General features: G+C 37.1%; 2 protein-coding genes across 3 annotated transcripts; one reads left to right on the top strand and one right to left on the bottom strand.

Moving 5' to 3' along the window:
• The first annotated feature begins 331 nt into the window (after positions 1–331).
• LOC105055723 (uncharacterized) lies at positions 332–8,714 on the top strand. Its single transcript, XM_010937670.3, has 11 exons — positions 332–488; positions 634–717; positions 3,601–3,696; positions 3,775–3,850; positions 3,938–4,033; positions 4,160–4,248; positions 4,776–4,880; positions 5,774–5,911; positions 6,460–6,565; positions 7,465–7,664; positions 8,374–8,714. Exons 1-11 carry the CDS (start codon positions 420–422, stop codon positions 8,440–8,442), a joined length of 1,128 nt encoding a protein of 375 aa, XP_010935972.1. The 5' UTR covers positions 332–419; the 3' UTR covers positions 8,443–8,714.
• Positions 8,715–9,406: 692 nt separating this feature from the next.
• Positions 9,407–13,579, bottom strand: LOC105055722 (syntaxin-132). Of its 2 annotated transcripts, none has more exons than XM_010937669.3 (13): positions 13,456–13,578; positions 12,276–12,386; positions 11,937–11,993; positions 11,774–11,822; positions 11,574–11,662; positions 11,312–11,385; positions 10,812–10,854; positions 10,660–10,720; positions 10,560–10,585; positions 10,389–10,466; positions 10,212–10,292; positions 9,920–9,985; positions 9,407–9,801 (listed from the first exon to the last, which is right to left on the bottom strand). In XM_010937669.3, exons 1-13 carry the CDS (start codon positions 13,471–13,473, stop codon positions 9,634–9,636), a joined length of 921 nt encoding a protein of 306 aa, XP_010935971.1. In that variant the 5' UTR covers positions 13,474–13,578; the 3' UTR covers positions 9,407–9,633. The 2 variants fall into 2 exon arrangements, with proteins under 2 accessions (XP_010935971.1, XP_019709620.1); XM_019854061.3 differs by having other exon boundaries at positions 9,711–9,801; positions 10,174–10,292; positions 13,456–13,579.
• Positions 13,580–19,034: the final 5,455 nt, after the last annotated feature.

Raw genomic sequence — 19,034 nt, 5'->3', positions numbered from 1 at the left:
AAAAATTTAATTAAAAAAATAAAATAAAAAAAATTAATTTTAATTTAAATAAATTTTAAAAGAAGAAGAAAAAATAGAAAATCAATCTCTATCATCTTCGTATCAATTTTAATTAAAATATTTTGAGAGGATGGTGAAGTTTTATAGAATTACATTATTTTTATAAATAAATTAAAAACTACATTATTTTGATTAATAATATAGCGGACGGATGACCGTACATCGGCACAGAACTTCTACGCCCAGGCGCACGTCGTGAAATGGCATCTACAGCCTGCCTTTCTGGTGTTCCTGCGGCACACGATAAACAAAACGTTATATTTCTACTATCCTTCTCCTCTGTGCGGAGATCCTCTTTCTATTCACGGGAGCTCGATCCCAGAAACCCTAAACTCTCTGTTTTCCCAATCTTTTCCGCTATGGATTTCCGCGGCGTGGCGAAGCTTAATTTTCTGATGTTGATATCCTTCCTCTGCCTTCAAGCCAGGGTTTGTTTCCTTTTCTCCCCGTCTCATCCGCCAAAATATTTCGTTCATTCGTTGATCAGATTTTAGATTCACCCTATTCGATTTAGTGGATTTAGCGATAGATTTCGCCTTAATCTTGCTAATTAGTATGTATTTATTCGTCCAGGCCGAGAGTAGCCGTTCGGTCTTCTTTCTCGATGGCTCTTCTCAAAGATATATTCGGAATCGGCCATTGGATGCCGCAGGGGAGGTAATTTCCAAGATCAGGCTCTCTTTATGGACTCGTTTTTTGTTTCGTTTTCCAAGGTTCTGTCTTTTCAGGATTTCTGGGTTTATCTGTCGTGAACTTGGGCTTTGAACGTGGTGAATCAAATTTTCCGATCGGCTTTCAGACTCTCAATTGCAGGAGGTTGAATAGATACGTGCAATGATATAAATGAACGTTTTATAAGGTTAGGTCTCTAAGAAAGAACAGAATGTTTACCATGCGGCATGTCACATGGTTATCAGCTTTGGGGTTTTTCAAATTTGTTATGTCTTGGATTTCGCTGTGAGTAGTTACTGGGATACTGGATGGTAGATGTCTTGCTAAGAAGCCTAAACTTAGACGTGATTTATTATTCAGAACAATCTTCCCAAGAACTGTTTTAGAAGGCTTAAAGCAGATATGAGGCAGTTCAACGAGTAAGCTTGGGGTGGTTTGCCGTGACAAACTAAGACATTTGATTTCATGAAATCACAGGATGTGCCCGTGATTCTAATATAGGCATAGATTCCGCATTTCTACCAGTGGCTGCTTCTGAAGGTTGGGGAGCTGTAGGCCTCAGATTAGACTAGGGCTGTATGCAAACCTTTTCATTTCCTCCACTAACGAAACCTATAATATAGATATGTAAAATAGAGGGCATATTTATAGCTAGAATTTTACAGACACACACGCACACACACACATGCATATTTATAACTAGAATTTTACAGTCACACACACACACACACAAAGAGAGAGAGAGATGTATATGTATGTACTTGTGTGTGCGTGCGTGCATGCAGATAATATGTACACAACTATGTGCATACATGTGTTATCTCAGAGGCCCTAATTATCCACATGTTGGTTCTAGTTTAATGCAGAAAAGTGTCAAAGGTACAGATAAATCTCACATAAGTGTGTTGGACCTTGCCAAGGTTAGATATTCAGCAACTTGTAGATTAAACCATGATAACTTGAGGAAAAAAGGACTTAAGAGAGCATATATGATCATTATCCTCATGTGTGTTGCATGATGGTGTCCTCTAACATATTTTGCATATTTCCAGCAGGTGGAAAACCTTGGGATCTAAAAGAGTACCTTTTGCTCATTTTTTTTAAAATTCTTTCAGTTATTCTAACGTGTATTACAAGAGGATGCAGGTTCTTGCTTGAGTACAATTATTTGGCATGATCAGTAATGGGCTTGGGTCGGCTCGAAGCCCATCTGCTCGGCCTGACTTCAAGTTAGCCTACGGGCTAGGCTCGAACAATATTAGGCTGGGTTTGGGCTTGGATATAGAGTCCATTTTCTTTTCGGGCCGAGCTCGGGTGTACCATTGGTCTAGCCCGAGCTTGTGCCTGAATTTAGGCCCGATCCCCAATCCCAAGGTTTAGGCTTGAGCCTAAGCACTTAGGCTCAGTCTATTAGGCATTTAGGCTTTGTTGATTTCATTCAATTGAGCCAGCTTGACCAAAATCGATGGAAATCAAGGGCTCTTCTTCTCTCAAACTCGAAGAGTCTGGTAGAATCCCAAATAGAAACAACTTTTCCTTGACTTGGGGCCTAGGGTTCTGAAGTTCTCCTAGAGCCCATTACCTCCTTTTAGCCACAATGGTGCCTCTCCTCTAGTCCTGTTCGGCCACCAGACTTGCTGCTCGATCTCCAGCACTCCATCCACCACCTTAAGGAACTCTGAGGCCTGCCCCATCCCATGGGGTTGTGAGATCAAATCACTCGAGAGTGCCTCCAGCCACCTCCTCCATCTCTATTTCTCTCCCTCCCTCTCTCTTTTCGGACCCATCGAATTAAACTTGAAACGATGGCTGCTGTTGCCAATGTCAAACAATCAAAGCCGAGTGCCCCATCGGAGGGTGCCACGGCACCGGACTTTGAGAATGACGAGCCGGCGAGCGCCCCCTTGAATGGTGGTGCCATTGGAGGTGATAATGGGGGTGTGGTGGTGACGTTGGTAGTGCGACAGTGGGAGTGGCAAGACCTCTTGGAGAAGAGTACGGCATATTCTCCCTCATCTCCTATTCTTTTGCCTTGTCATAGCCTCCAATAATCTTAGCGATTGTAAGGACTTCGATTGCTATGAAGAATACAGGTAAACAACGATCATTTGAACCAAGAAAGAATTCCATCAAAAAATCATCAAACAGGTTCTAATAATTCTTATTGGTTAATAATAACTTATCAAGAAAGAAGCTTGTTTATTTATCATTTCTCTGTGAAAGGATTTCACCAGTGGTGTAGGAGCATATTATTGGTAACTTGATTTATTGTGCTTCATATTAGTTGAATGTGAATTTTTTAGGCTAGAGAGTTGCTTTCGTCCCCCTCTGTTTTAGCTTTCTTTTTAATATCCTCTCCAAGTACCAAACATCAACATCAAAAAAGAAAAAAAGGTAATTTGGGATAGCCCAATTGGGTTTGGGCTGGGCTTGGATTGGACCCAAGCTTGGGCTTGGATTTTTCAAAAAAATTTGGGTCTAAGCCCGGCCCGAATTCCCAAAAAAATTCGGGCCAGGATTGGGTAGGGGTATGGTTTGGCCTAGTTCCAGCCCTAAAGATCAATGATTTTTACAATTCTTCAAGGGTACGGATATTGATGCTTTGATAAGAAGAAAAAAATTATGGTGATATATTTTGAACACCAATTGGAATTAGAAGAATTGCTAAAAGAAACCATGTTGGCCCGTGTTAGCGTGTATTACATGCTTGTGCTGGATGAGGAATGCTACGTTGTTTATTCTTGTTAAACCTCCTTTTCACTCTCTTTGTTGACATCTGGTATATCTCGGAAGACATCATTGTGGTTTTTTTTCACCCTATGTTTATATGCAGCATAATTTGATCATGGAATTTTTATTGTGTCGCAGACCAATGCAATGTCATTATATGAAGTTGCAGCGGCCACATCAGTCTTACTTGGTTTTGCACCACCTTCGTTGCTTCCTTCTGATTCTTCATATAAGGTGCACAGTGAAGCAAATCTTTTCATAGATACTTTTGTCACTGTTATACTCTGACACTTTGGTCCATTTCTTTTGCAGTTAAATGAGGTTCTATCCCCCAACCCATTTGACAGGCCTCATGCTGTTATGATTCTAGAAGTTTCGGGAGTTAAGGGTCAGTTTCTTCAACTTAATCAAGGTTCAAAATGAGTTGTTATTTGTCTCTTTTTTGTTTACATGACTTACAATGTTCTACTTGCAGGGCCATTGCTGTCTACTGACTATTTAAACACCCAAGTGGATACTCTCTTCGGAAGTAGGATTATTGGTTCAAGGAAAGCTGAAATTCGACTTCCAGGTTAGTGAATTTTGCTTTAGTAGTGTTGAGGAAACATTACAAATGCTATTGTTATTTGTCTTCTTTTTATATGTACCTATTACACATAAAAAAGCTGATGCTATGATGACCTTGAATTTTTTGCAGATGAGGATGAAGTTTCTGTTGTTACTTTAGTTGAACCTTTAGAGGATGAGTGTAATGCTGCTTGTGTTGATAAGGAGCTCAGCAATCTTGTGAGTTCAATTTTTCACGTACACAAGTTCATAAGCTGCTGGATATGCCAATCTCCTTTTAAAATAAGCAGTTATAATGACATGAAAATGCATGCAATTGCTAAAGATTTTTGGATATATGATAAGTTTAAAAATATTTAATTGTGGATCAGATGATGATATGCATTCTTCATGAAATTGTTAAAGATATATTTGCAGTATTATATTCTTATTGTAAGTGAGTTATTAAGTTTTGCTATGACCAACAAACACTATGAATTTGGGCTTTGGATGATGTAACACTTATGTGCATGGAATTTAAAAAAAAAAAACACACCAACTCGAGTAGACTTCCCCCCTTAAACTTCTTCTTCTGGGATTCCAGCGAAGTTATCCATTTTTTATAGAAGTTTAGCATGGTTCACATGTTTAATGGGGGAGTTTAGTTAGGGTTACTACATGAATTGAAAGTTTGGAAATATAGTTGCTTTTATATAGTATTAGGATTATAGCCTTGATGATTTGCACTAACATATCAAATTATGCAGGCACACTGGCTGAGGGGATCATATCTTGGTTCTGTCAAGTCCCTAGATGGAGAATTGAGTGTTCCTTTGCCAAGTGGTAGCAGTTTAAAGTTGCATCTTTCAAAGGTCAATCATAAATTTCCCTCTTCTTTCTGTGAGTGTATGTGTGCATGAGCGCAATGGTTTGGCTTTAGCTGTCATATTTTTCTGAATAATGTGAATTGATGTATATGCTTCTGTTTTTTAATGGATGTACTTATCTTGTTTTTGTCTAAGTTTTTTTTTTTGGATGAATATACTGAGGAGGGGTTGTCAACTGAAAAAGGGAGTTTGTTTATAGAGATTTACAGCCGTTATTCGCTTCACCCATGTTTTCACTTTTATATATGGTAGAGATATATCTGTATGTAGTATGTGCTTATGTATTTTTATTTTTATATACATATGAATATGGTGACTAAATTAATCCCCTAAACTGTTTGTTGTATTGTTGAAACACCTAAAGACAAAAAATGGATGTCATAGAAACTCTCTTACTGTGTTCCAAGTGATTTTTGAAATAACATCTTTCTAGTTGGAGGACCATTCGTTCATTCTTATCCATGACCAAAAAGTATCTAAACCAATTGAATTTTGGCCCCCATGCATCTTCCAAGGGTACATTGTAATGAACAGTTTGTGTTATCAAAAATTGAATATCTTGCTGTAGATCATGATGAACCATTTGTCTTGTTAGCAAAAATTTCATTTGGCCACTTTATACTGCATGGTTAATAATTTTAGTCATAATGATCAGTAAACAATGGTCACTGAACTTTGTTGTCGTTCCCATGGATTTTTCCTCAAGAGGATCTGGAATGATGTTTTGAGTGATTCAGTGTATCATCATTTTCTTGCCCATTAAATTAATTGACATATATACAGGTTGTGTTCAAAGTTTGGGGATCCTCTCTTGGTGACATCACCTATGCAAGCATGCAGTTTTAGTTTCTGACAGGTTGAGTGCTAATGTCTTGCAGAAAGCGGACCTGCATTTTGCATCTAGTCTTGTATCCCTGTTTAGAAGCATCAAGAAGGCGGTGGAGATTCATGATGATTTGGCTCATAGCAGTGCAAGCCGTGCAGAATTGTTGATAGGCCATTTCACAGGCATTGAGGTGATTTCAATTTTTTTTATAAAATTATTATTAGTTCTTTATGGTCTTGATATCATGGATCATATCATATTCATTTTAGCACATATTATCTGTGAATAGGTGTTGATGACGCTTCATCATTTTAATATACTTTTAGCCAGAGATTTTGGCAATGTATACTCGTGTAATTTCTGTATCCATACAACATGTTCATGTAATTTGCATGAGGATTGTTTGTGAGGTGATGTAGCCTACCTTAAGTATACATTGGCTTGGCTTGTGTAGCACAATATTATCATGCATCCTTTGTAATCAAACATGAACGAATCTAAGTGACTTGTTGCTGATCGTGAAAGTTTACCTAATCACTTCCTTTCATATCTTAGTATGGTAATTGCTGTTTAGGTGGGTTGGTCAGTTAATATCAATATCTCATGCTAGTGTTTTTTTAAGCACTTCTGTGTGGACACTAAGTTGTATTCTCTTTTGGTTTGTGATATCTATATGCTGAAAATTTTTTTGCTACTTTTGACCATGTATGTGCTGGTAAATTTATGACTGTGATACAGGCGCTGGAAGAAGAATATGGGTCAGAAGACATTACTCAGCAGGGAGTACAGTTGTTCCAGACAACTCTTGCCAAGTTATTTGATTTGCTACGGACGGCTTATGGAGGTCATTTTTGTAGCCTTGTAGATTTACATCTGGACTTCTACTCATGCTCCACACAGCAAACATATCAGTCCACCCGCAAAGTCCTGTGACAGCAATTAATGATTCAATAAAAATAAATCATTTAGGTTTTTCTTCCTTTGTAGGGTTTCCATAATGTAGGCTGCAGAATATTGGTCCTTCTCTTAGTTAAACAACTTAATGACAAAAGCGGCTTGTAAATACTTAGCACATTGCATGAGCAAGCAATACCCAGACTCTTCACAGCTTGGAAAACCATTTTGTAAGCAAAATTTTTTCATCAATTGTTCTGTTAACATCTGCATATATGGAAGTAGAAGCAGTCCATCATTGAGCTAACTTACTATATCTTAATATGAATGGATGTATATCATTTTTCTATTGTGATGCTTGTTGAATTTTGGATCTGGGCCTTTTCATTAGCTCTAGTTTTATTGAAATTTTTAACAAATTCTTGGTTGTTTCCATATAAAACATTTGTCTGATTAGTATGTTGATGAAAATATGGTCTTTTTTTTTTGTTTTTTTTGTTTTTGTAAAATTTAAGTGGTTGCAAACTATTTCTAACCATGAGCAAGTTAATTTTGATTTTTGTCTTGAATTTATTAGTGCTATTATTTTCTTTTTTTTTTCTTTTTTTATACATTTTTCTTGCTTTTTACTACTTTCTGAAAACTTCCAACCTTTTTTTGATTTTTAACAAGAATCAATTTTTCTACGTTAGTTTGCTTAAGTAAAGAAAAGGCATCTAGGTCTTTTTCCGACTCAGTTAAACTGAATACTGGTCTTTAATTGACTTGTCATGGAGTCACAACTGTGCAATAACTTTTTTTCCCTATTCTCCTGTTTTGTTGTTTTTATTAAATCCTTTGCTGCTGCAGGGAAACTTGTCCTAATTACCATGTCAAATGAGGAGCCTTCTTCCCACTCAGGAGCGATGTTAGACGTGACTTTTTCTGCACGGATTTCACGATGGTTAGAAGAAGAAAGCACAACTAATTCAACTTCAGAGGTGTTGCTAGTCAGGCGAAGTTTGGCCTGGATAACTGGAGTTATCCTTCTCGTGTCAACTATTATTGGGGTGAGAACCATTAGCTCATAGCTTTTATTTATATTTTAAGGAACAAAACTTTAAGGTCCACTCTTGTGCCACCCCTTCCCCCATTTAATTCTGAAGGTTCTGAATGCATGGTGCAGTTGTTGCTCTTTTTTGACTTGAACAAAATAAATTGCTACTCATCATTACTTATTATTTCAGGAGTGCCACCCGCACCCTCCTTGTGCCACCATCCCCCTCTTTTCTCTCCCCTCCCTCGAACATACTGAAGCAAGAAAATCACTTTAAAATCAGCTTTCATCTAAACCATTTTATTTTTTAAAGAAAAAACTTCTGAAAATGACAATTCCTATTTCCTATTATATGGCCAACCTTGTATTCTTCCTCGGATCAAGCATCGGTAAGCCATACTTTATATGGTGAAATTGGAGTGCCCCCTTATTTACCACCAGCTAATTAGTGGAGGGAAGATCCTCAATACTGAATAAATTAGAATTTAAAAATGAAATTTCTTTATTCCATAAAAAAATATTAATTAGACCTGCTGATTGTTGCATAAAAGCACACTTTTTTGTTACAAGGGCCGGATCTACTTTTTCAAACCATGAGAATCTGAAGACATGTTTTCATAAAAGTATCTGTATGTGTTGTGTCATGGAGATAGTTACAATTTCTCACGAATTTCAAAAGCCTAGGAGTTATAGATGCTGATATAATGTCTTTGGCCTTGCAGGTCTACCTTCTACTGAACATGCCGCTTACAAGGGACACCCTTCTTTATTCCAATGTCAAGCTTGATTGATTCCAATACTAGGGACTGGAGCTCGGGAAGCAGCTAAAAATAGGTTCTTGGGCCATGCATTCTGTGGCCAAGGTTTTAGGGGCATGGCCATGCAAATATTGACAGTCATTATCCTATTGTGAATCCTACTCTTATTTCTGATACTAAATGCACCACTGGCCATAATGTTCCGAGTTAATGTTGTATTTAGAGTCGGTGCTTGCATGATTGCATGTGGGACAGACTTGGAATATTCTCAGCAATTTCAGCTATCATAGACTCAATTCTGTAAACATGCTGTCATTTACTCATTGGTATTTTTCTTGATAATAAATTTCCAGGAAATTGTAATTTTTTTTGGCAATAGGGAAAATTTCGTTTATCGTGGAACTCTTTATAAAAATTTTAAGACTACAATGTTGCTGATGATATTGCATTGGATTATAGTTCTGAAACAGGAAGCCCTGAATCTAGGTTTGGAATGTGCTGAAATTAGTATAGGCCATTGCGGTTGTTCAGGCAGTGGAAGGTTCTGCTGAATCTGTGGGGCCATTTAGCTTCTACCTTGGCAGCCTTAATCTGCATGATTCAAGTCCGATAGAGGCTGGTGGAGCATTGGGCCAATGTAGGTGGCTTCAGACAATTAAACTGTTGAGGACGCCGCCTATCTATCTGGCAATCTGTCTTAGTGTGAGTGCTTGCATTAATGTCTCCATCCAAATATACCCTGCAAGTAATTAAGAATGGCAATAATGATCAAGGGGAGTTGCCATCTTGGGATTGGACAAGATGATGATGGGGAGTTGCCATCTTGGGATTGGACAAGATGATGATGATGATGATGATGATTTTTTTTTTTTTTTTTTGCGTGCGTGTGAGTGTTTTTCGTTTCAGCAAGGCATCCTGCGATGGTCAGCAAACCTGCCTCGGTCTTGAAACATTACTTAGCGTCATACAAATAAAATGAAAAAAAAAAAAAAAAAAAGAACCATAATGACTCATTATAGTAAAAAGTAGGTATTTATAGTAATGCTCTTATGGTTGGTGAAAGAGATATATCTTGGATTTTCTTGGGCATCAAACATTTGGCAAAACTTTGAGCGGAAGAAAATGATTGAACAGCACAGGGAAGCTATGGGAGAGTGTTTTAACACAATGAATACATTTCTAGCTTCCATCAACAGCAATGCATCTATTGGCACGCATCGGTTCTCACATCGATGACTTGGATGCTTTCAGAACTGCGAAGAGTGCGATGATTATGACGACGAGAAGGATGAGAATGGCAAAACACGCATACTTCCGGGAGTTCTTCTGCAACTTCCTTGCTTCTTGTAGGTTCGCTGTTGCCTTTTGGACGTGCTCAACGGAATTGGTGACCTAGGCGGAAAGTACTCAACATCAGAACAAAGAGAAGTGGAACACTTTGAGGCGATGCTTGTTTCTTGTTCCTTTTTGTTTTGTTAGTGGGAATTTGTAATATGCAAGTTCGTGTCACCTGAGCTTCAATGTCATTCAGCATATCTCCTTGTGCATCGACCAACACTGACATGTCCAGGAACATCTGAGACGATGGGGAAATCTCATCAGACGCAATATAAGATTTGTTTCTTAAAAAGCCAGTAATTAAAAGCAAGCTGTTGAAGATTTTTCAGAAGTTGATGGATAATATTTCGACTCCTAAGTTCCGCCCATAAATATATATATATATATATATATAGAGAGAGAGAGAGAGAGAGTCAGGAAGGTTACAAGGTAAAAGAGTAACGATTTTCTTCATAACAACATACTTGCTGCAGATCAAGAAGTTTCTTCTCTAACTCGAGGACTGTGTCACGTCGCTCTTGAATCTCTGCCAATGTATCGACAATCTGTAGGAATAAAACTATTAGGAGCAGTTTCTTGGCCTCCTAGTAATATGATTTTGATGTCAGCTGTTTTAGAAAGTGAAGATGGGTAACGGCTACCTGTCCTCGGCCATGCCCTTGAATAGCATTTTCAAAGATTTGCTCACCCTTCCCAGTCTCTATCAGTTGATCTATCATCTGCTCCATAAACATCATAAAACTAACAAATGGGATTCATAGCTTGTAAGCCAAGTGAAATAGGAGTTATCTAACATAGGAAAATCATCTTACTTGTTCATCAGGTCTTGTTCCTGTCACTGCGAGAGTAGAAGAAAGACAAACATCATATGCAAGCCTTATTATCATGTTATTTGTGTCAACAAAATGTTACCTGTGAACACTCTTCTCTCAACAACCTCACGGTATTCATCTTGGATGCTCTGCCTTAGAGTCTGGAAAAAAGATCAAGAAATAGGATCAATCTTACATATTAGACACAATACAATGCGTTCTGTTTCTGAATTAGATGATGAACTTAAGCACCTGAAACTGGGACATTCGCTCTTTTAATTTGGTTTTCAGTGCACTGCACCATGAAAAACAGAATAGAAGTTAAAACACCTTCCCACTTGAGTCCTAGCTAAAGTAGGTTTCAATTGCCATGTAAATGTGACAGAAGAGGCTAACAATTAATCAGTTCATAGTTTGTCATATGGCAAATTCTTTTTGGTTTATTTCCCCGTTTCACCGCATGACTGTATTTTAAGATGCAGGGAACTGACTGTCTGTGATTATATTTCTAGACCATTGCATCCTTGTATTTAGAAGTCAAAATAAAATAGGAAGTATATTCTCCAAGACAGGTGATAATTGCTAATAAACATTGACCAAATAGAGCTAATAAATTCTACCTTCATTATTCAATCTTCAGTTGTTGTAAAATCAAGTAATTGCATTTTTATGCATCATGCCGTTTGGCAGGTGTAGCAAAATCATTTGTTTGGACGATCAAACCATTCACATGAGCATAGTAACTTACTTACAGAGTCATTGCCATTCTTGACCGATCTACTCCTGTCCCTTTTTCACATCCTGGTTTCTGCCTGTTGATTAAATTCTGCAGGAAGTAAAATAGTGTGACAAACATCTCTTATCACAAAAACACTGAAAAAAATATTCTCACTCACATTTGATTGTTAGGTAGGTCTATGCTGCTCATCATGTTACGTGAGATAATTTACGACATCTAAAGCATTATGCAGCAAGCAAAGAAGGAAATGAATAACAAGAAATGAGAAAACTTACATCTCTATCAATTTCTTCTAGGCTTGTTTTGACCTTCAGAGCAATTTTTTTGACTTCCTCTACATCCTTCTCCATTCTTTGTTTGATTGCTGAAATGAAAGATGATGCACAATTAAGTGATCCGAAAGATATCGAAGAATGGCGGACTATGTCTTGATAGGACTATGGCAGCATTCTCAAATGAAAAATTTTAGATATACCTTTCATATCTGAAGCCTTTGTTACGTGCTGAGATTCCTCATTGGCAGTCTAAATTAACAGATGATAATTTTTTTCAGACATATAAGGAAGTAGTACTTTTGTAATTTTCTTCAAAAAGATAATGCATTCGGTATGTAAGGGTCATGTCTGATGAAATCTTACCTGAAGCTTATGCAATTGGGTGGTAATTCTCTCAATTTGTTTCTCTATTTCTCCCACCTGAAATTAGTACCATCAATAGATTAGTTATACCCCTACGAGGGAAAAGGAAAAAGGATACACAAGCAGTTCAAGGTCATATAATTAGATTCAACAGCTTTGGATCATGTACAGTTCTGAATTCTGATGATTGGAACTAAGTTGTTCTGCATGTGCAACAAATCACTAAATATGTTTTATACCTGGGAATTAAACTGCAGGAACTAAGACCTGTTCTGTTCTTTATCATTTCTATATTCAGCATTCAACTTTGACAAAGATAGATAAGGGAGAAAGATCAACCTTTTTGAAAAACCCATCCATCCCCATATCTCTAGCATCGGGCGAAAACCCATTCCCTGATTCAATATCTCCCTCTCCAGCATATCGTCCAATGACCCTTTCAAAGGATTCCTGTAAAAGACATCATAAGTAGAAAAATCCAACTAGTTGCTGCACAAATGTGAAAAAGGAAAAGTTTAACTTAGCTACATAAATGTGGTTATTCTGGTTAACAGAATCAACGTGATCAGTTTGGTTCTTCTAGATTTATGCTCCCTGAATAATTACTAAAAAGTATATATTCTTGCAGAAAGCACTAATATTATTTCATACAGAGGATGCTTTTTTTTTTTGCCCCCCTCCATATTTTGGTGGTTAGTCTTGCTTGGTGTTTAATAACTAGAATCATATGATAAATAAAAAATGGAGTAAAAATCAAAAAAAAAAAAAAAAAGCCATGACAAAGAACCTTAACAAGCAAATTTGCTTATCAGCATTCATTTCCATATACAAATTTCAGAAATGTTCAGTACCACTCTCCACCAATCATCAAATACTTTACATTTGACCTGATGCATGGTACTTAGCATGTGCTTGTGCAATTTCCCATAACATATATTTATTTTTTGAATCTTCTAAAAAGAATTATATTAGAAAGCATGAGAGATGCACTGATAATGTGGGCCTACTTGACTTTTGCAAAGCCTTTCCAATGATTTCAGACTATAATTTGTGCTTAAGCATAGGCCATCTAAGAAAAAAATGCATTTTATGGGGAGAAATTTCGCTGACATCTGACATGTATAACCGATAACATTGAAAAGCCAGCAACAATCTCCAACTACACTGCATGAACCTTTTTTTTGGGAAACCAATCCAGAAACGGGCAACAAAATTACAGATCAACTAATGATCAAACAAACAAATGTCATCTTTTTGTTAGTTTTGTAATCAAAATAAGCTCAAAGAGTCAAGTCAAACCATATCCAGCCATGAAAGTTGATGGATTTTCCCATCTTTTTGGAAAGGTTCATATTAATCCTTCTACTGTAACACATGAAGGGATAATCATCAACAAAGCAAGATATAAACAATGTACACCATAAAATGAAACTTAATTATGTTTGATTCTAATGGAAATAATTTCAGAATTCACCTCATGAGAAAAAGAGAGAAATAACTCAAAAGAACAGGGAATTACCGTCATAAGGTTGTTCATTTTGATCGGAAATTCCGTCGGATGATTGGGGAGGAGACAGAATTGAAGAAGGGTTTCGCACCCTTGTGAAGGTATGGAAGGGGGGGAAATAAGGGGTCTTTTCCTGTGTTTTCTCAGCCAGACCAGAAAAATTGATCTGGCATTCCCCGCCAAAAATAGCGATCTGCAACGGTCACATATGGGTTTTATGAACTACCCCTGTACTGTACTAGAATCTCAATAATGCCACAGACAGTTAGCCTCTCAACTGAAATGCCCTTCTTTAGGCTCCATGTGGTGATCACACACAGGTAAAAAAGACCATTTAGTTAACAAAGCCATCGGTCTGAACGCAATAATAAGCATGGAAGCTCTTTGGCGATAGGTTTGGGCCTCGTAATTAATGTTTTTTTGCTGCATAGATGTTGTGTTCATGTCACGATCCAATCAAACCCTTGTGAATGATGGAGGTGATTTAGTTCTCGGGTTCCTCGGAGCTGCGAAGGAAAGATAAATGTCATATGGGGCCACAAGTGAGTCAAGGTGGTTGTGTGGTTGATAAGAGTTGTTGAATGCCTTGCCCACACTTTGTCCCTGGCTTGCAAGTTAGCAGGGACTTGATGCCCTTGTGGATCTCACCATTCCCTTGACGCCATATTGGAGGGAGTCTTGGTGCCATCATGCAGCACCCCACAGCAATGATTGTGTTATAATGGCTAGTGGAACTCTTATCATCGTTATCATGAAACATGGACTTAATGCTTAGTTACTGTACCCAAATTTAACTATTATTTATCATTGACTTAATTATTTTAAAAATTTTAAATTTTTTGAAGATTTTTATTTTTATCCTGAACTTTGATTCATTACAATTAGATCACCAAACTTTTAGAATATTGCAATTTCTCCCTAGCTCTTATTTTTATCTAACGGCCGTGACGGAAACGATCACGTGCTGTCATGTGACATATAGTGGGAGCTGATATGGTATGAAATAATTGATGTGTAACCTTTGTAAACCCTTTCTTCCTCCTTTTCTCCTTTTAGCTAGAATTTCTACTTCTCGCTTCATCCTTTTCTCTTCATCACTATATTCTCTAAAACTTCATCATCTCCTACATCATTACCGGTACCTCTACCTCTATCATCATCAACTCCAAAGCCCTCCATCATGATCACCACCATCACCAAAACTGCCTCCACTACTACAATCAAGTTCACTGCAACGCCTCTATAACTCTTGAGAAACAAGCCATTTTCATAGAGTATATGCTATGAAAAGTAAATCTCTTATACAATAGCTCATTAAAGTTATGAAAGTTATGAAACTCCTTCAACTATACTAAGCCCACGTACTTGTCTCTTCTCTAAATATCTAGAAGAAGAGGTAGAAATGATGCAGATTTTAAAGAAGATAGTAGTGGATGAGGAAAATGGAAAGAAAAAATCCTATCCAGAAGAGGAGGAAAAGAGGAAAGAAAAAGTAAACCCTGGATAGAAGAGGAAGAAAAGAAAAATGGAGGAGTTTAAACCCTAGTTAGAAAAAGAAAAAAAGAGAGAAGGAGGAGCTTAGAATTCTACATTAGCTAATTTTATGCAACATCAGCATCTATTAAGTGTCATGTGATGGCAAGTGACCATTTCACTCAGGTCTTTAGATGGAAGTAGTAGTTAAGAGAGAAAGTGTAATATTTTAAAAGTTAAATGATATGATTACAATAAGTTGAAGTTTAGAATAAAAATAAAAAATCTTCAAAAAATTCAAAGTTTTTAAAGTAACTAGCCCTTACCATTTTGAGAATAACAATGAATATTATTTCACACAACTCAAGTCTTATTCTAGGATTTTTTTCAAATAAAGAAATATGATTATAATGTCTATTTTAGTTTTCACAAATGGGTAGATAATATTAAGAAAATAATAATTTTGTTTGACATCATTTTTCTAATATTTAAAAAGAAAGGGAGTGTTTGGTTAGGGGGAGTTGGGAACTGGAATGGGAATGGGAATGAGGATGGATGACTCCTATTTAACCATTTGGTTGAAGGAAGTTTCATTTTGATTTTAATTTCGGATTGGAATTAGCATGGCTCAATCACCTTATAACCTAATTCGGACTCTTCCATAAGGATTTAAAACTCTATTTCGATTTTAATTTTAGTTATGAACGGAATGCTTTAGGAGATACAGCTATTCCGATTCATTCCAATCATTCCAATTTCAATTTCGATTCGGATCATGAACCCAACATCTTTTAGTACTTTTATTTGGTTTGGTCCGAAATTGTGATTGGAATGAGAATCGAAATAGCTATATTTCTCGAAGTATTTGATTCGTAATTGGAATTGGAATTAGAATGAAAATTTGAATCCTTATGAAAAAATAGGGACTGGATTTTAGGGGCATTGGGTTAGTCGCATGCCGTCCTGAAATCAGAACTGGAATGAAACTCCCCCAACTAAATGATTGGGATGAGAGTGTCACCCATTATTATTTTTATTTCAGGCCCAACTTTCTCCAACCAAACATCCTCTAAAATAATTCCCTCGTGTGATGATGGTTGTAATGTTTTGGCCCCGCATGGATGAAGGATGTGGTTGGCTGTGGTAGCCCTGGAGTAGGTATATCAAGCGATGATGCGGTAAATGGAGCTCTATCTCATTCGTGTTTGGTTTGGGTACGTGGATTTCGGTTATGATCTTTGTCAGATCTAGACATGTATACCAAATATAGACAGTTTTTTTTATTTAGACTGGGGCTATGCCACGATTCCAATCAAATTAAAAATCAACAAGACTAGGCATTATTCTGCTGAGCTGAAAAAGTTAGGTATATGCCATATATTTTGCCATCAACTCGATACCCAGATATCGTAATTGGTAGACAATTAACATATATGAATTCAATCGAGCTTGAATTCATTCTCCCGTCTCTGGCTCTCTCTTTAGAATCCATTCTCATCCAAACCTGATTAAAAACATCAATGATCTGACCTATCCCTCCCCTGGCAAGTGAGGGACTCAATGATCACAAAACGACAAGCTTGCCAAACCTATTTTTTTTAAAAGAAATCTAAGACTAGCTCCTTGGCCAAGAGTATTTGATCTTGAACTAGGTGCATTCTGTTATGACAACGAACCGTCCAAGATTTTTTTTTTTTCCCCCGAAAATGTACTTGGATGTTGAACTATAGTTCAAAAAGGCTTTAGTTTAGTCTCAGTTTGCAGGATTGGGTACTTAATTAGGTAGGCCACGGGGGAGTACGTAGTTGGGATGCATGGAAATTAGGTGGCAGGTATACGATTAGAGAGAAGAAATTAGGTGGCAGGTATACGAGGGAGCGCGCACGTCCAACCCAAGGAATTGCGAGTGCTCAAATCAATACTCCGGCTCAAGAGAAAATATTAGGTGGACTTAGCCATCATACCAGCCACAGACTAGCCCAATAAAAAATTGACCACATCAGCTAATTTAAACTATTATTATTTCAAAAATTAGCTGCAGATAATCATCATTAAAAAAAAAAAAAAGACACCATCCTTAACCTTCCCGATGCAATATCCTATTCGCCTTCTATTCGTCCCTAATCTTTCCAACCGTAACGGCACCATGACCCAAATCTCCCTACCACCCGTTGCTAAAGCCCATCTCTAGCAACCTGAAGTCGGAGGAGCGCGGCGGGAAGTTGACGGTGCCAAAGATCTTCGTGGCCAACCAGCGTCTTCTTTGTTGGAGAAAGGAAAAAGGAATACATCATCCCCACGACGTCTTCTCTTAATTTTAATATTTTATTTGTTTTTCTTTCTTATTCTTTTATCTATTTTTTTTCCCTTGTTTCTTCGTTTTCTCCTTTCGTTTCCTTTGCTTTCATTTTTTTTGTTCATTCCTTTTTTTTTTCCTATCTCCTTATTTTCTTGCTTTTTTTTAATCTCTTTCTTTTCTTCTTTTCTTTTTTTTTTTTTTTCTCTCTTCTTTTTTCTTTTCTCTTTTCTATGTTTTCTCTATAGAGATAGATTTTAAAGTCTTACCGTTATCTTAAATCTTTTTTTTTTTTCTTTTAATAACAAGAACAAGATGGATTGGTGAAAGGTATCTCGCATCCTACTAGAATATGAAACCGTAATAAGAAAAGCATTGGATAAGAATTTTACAAAAAGGAGAGATGAGAGGCAACAATATTAGTGAGGACCAGTGGGTATAGGGTATCTTATAGAGGTCAACTTTGAGGATTTTCATGGATGTTTGGTTAGCCCTTCATCGATTATACACTGAATAGGTCTAGATACTTATATATTATTACAAATCTAAATAATATTTTTTAACTAATTTTTTTTTATCTTTTTAAATAATTACTACACCAATCACAACTCTTCCTAACAGGAACTTTAGCCTACATCTATTTGTCGAGGCCATGAATACAGCTTGCTTATATCGGATTGCTTGATTGGATCATTACATCAGCCCGGTGGCCACTGACGAGGGAGAAATTATTGTCTTGGATCATGCTCTCGTAGGTCAGCACAAATCGCAAAGCACATACATGATGGATGATGTGCAATCAGGAATTCGTAAAATACAGGCGTTAATGCGGTGTGTTATCCACCGTGGGATTTGGCGTGGTCCAGGCGATAATTTCTCCAGCTGAGGGGCGTCTAACCGGAGAAGAAACGAGAAGCCGTTAGCCTGAGCCACGTCCCTTTTTTTTGAAGTCCGACGTGTCAGTTGGCTATCTGCAGATCTTTTATTCCAATCCCGAATGGTGGACGCGTAATCGGAAATTTGTGATATACGAGGGCTAAAGTGGTGTGTTATCTACCGTAGGATTTGGTTGGTCTATCTGGGCGTGGGCCAGGCAATAATTTCTCGGTTGATAGGCTTGCATTATGCGGGCCATGTGGCGTAAGGGGCCCGTCAATGCAAGACCCAGGGCTCCCGTCTCGCACGTGCCGCAGGCGCGCAGTGGTCCTATTTCCGGTCAACGTAATCAAGATATTTTTTCTAGTTAACTCCTCATTTCTGACCCTAGCATGTCCTTTGAGCTAGTTGAGCTCTCGGCAATTACCAAGAAAAAAAATAAAGAAAACCAATTTAAACCCACGAAATTGCCGCTAAATAGGTTAACTCGCTTTTCCTTTTTTTTTTTTTTTGGTAAAATAGGCTAACTCGCTTGAGGAGGTACTAGATTATCTGTTTCTCACTGAAATAGAAATAATGCTGTCTATTCTAGATGGTTAGAAGTTTTTTTTTTTTTTGGGATAAAAGGATGGTAAGAAGGTATTGATACGAGTAGAATTAACTGTCTCACGGACTCGCGGGCCGAAAGTTTCGGTCCCTTCTATGAGTTTTTTTTAATTAATATAAAAAAATTTATTTATTTAAATAATTTAATTTTTAATTTATTTATCAAAATAATATAAAATCGATAAAACATCATTTTGAATGATATTTTATCATGATCACGTCACCCCCTATTTTTCATATAGACGACGTAAAAAAAAAATTAAAAATAAAAAATATCAAAAAATATGATGTTTTTAAAAACGTTATTTGAAATGGTGTTTTTAAAAACTCCATATTATTT

The sequence above is a fragment of the Elaeis guineensis genome, chromosome 12 (genome assembly GCF_000442705.2).
Source record: "Elaeis guineensis isolate ETL-2024a chromosome 12, EG11, whole genome shotgun sequence".
Lineage (NCBI taxonomy): Eukaryota > Viridiplantae > Streptophyta > Magnoliopsida > Arecales > Arecaceae > Elaeis > Elaeis guineensis.
Note: the sequence above shows the minus strand (reverse complement) of the source record. Positions and strands in the feature narration are given on the sequence as shown.

Bases quoted from the DNA above. Each gene is read 5' to 3' on its own strand.
- LOC105055723 (XM_010937670.3), top strand. From the start codon at position 420: ATGGATTTCCGCGGCGTGGCGAAGCTTAATTTTCTGATGTTGATATCC. The intron at 3,851-3,937 runs GTCAGTTTCTTC...TTCTACTTGCAG, and splicing joins AGAAGTTTCGGGAGTTAAGG to GGCCATTGCTGTCTACTGAC. The intron at 4,249-4,775 runs GTGAGTTCAATT...CAAATTATGCAG, and splicing joins ATAAGGAGCTCAGCAATCTT to GCACACTGGCTGAGGGGATC.
- LOC105055722 (XM_010937669.3), bottom strand. The intron at 11,386-11,573 runs GTAAGTTTTCTC...TACTTCCTGCAG, and splicing joins TAGAAGAAATTGATAGAGAT to AATTTAATCAACAGGCAGAA. The intron at 10,721-10,811 runs GTGCTTAAGTTC...TCTTTTTTCCAG, and splicing joins AGCGAATGTCCCAGTTTCAG to ACTCTAAGGCAGAGCATCCA.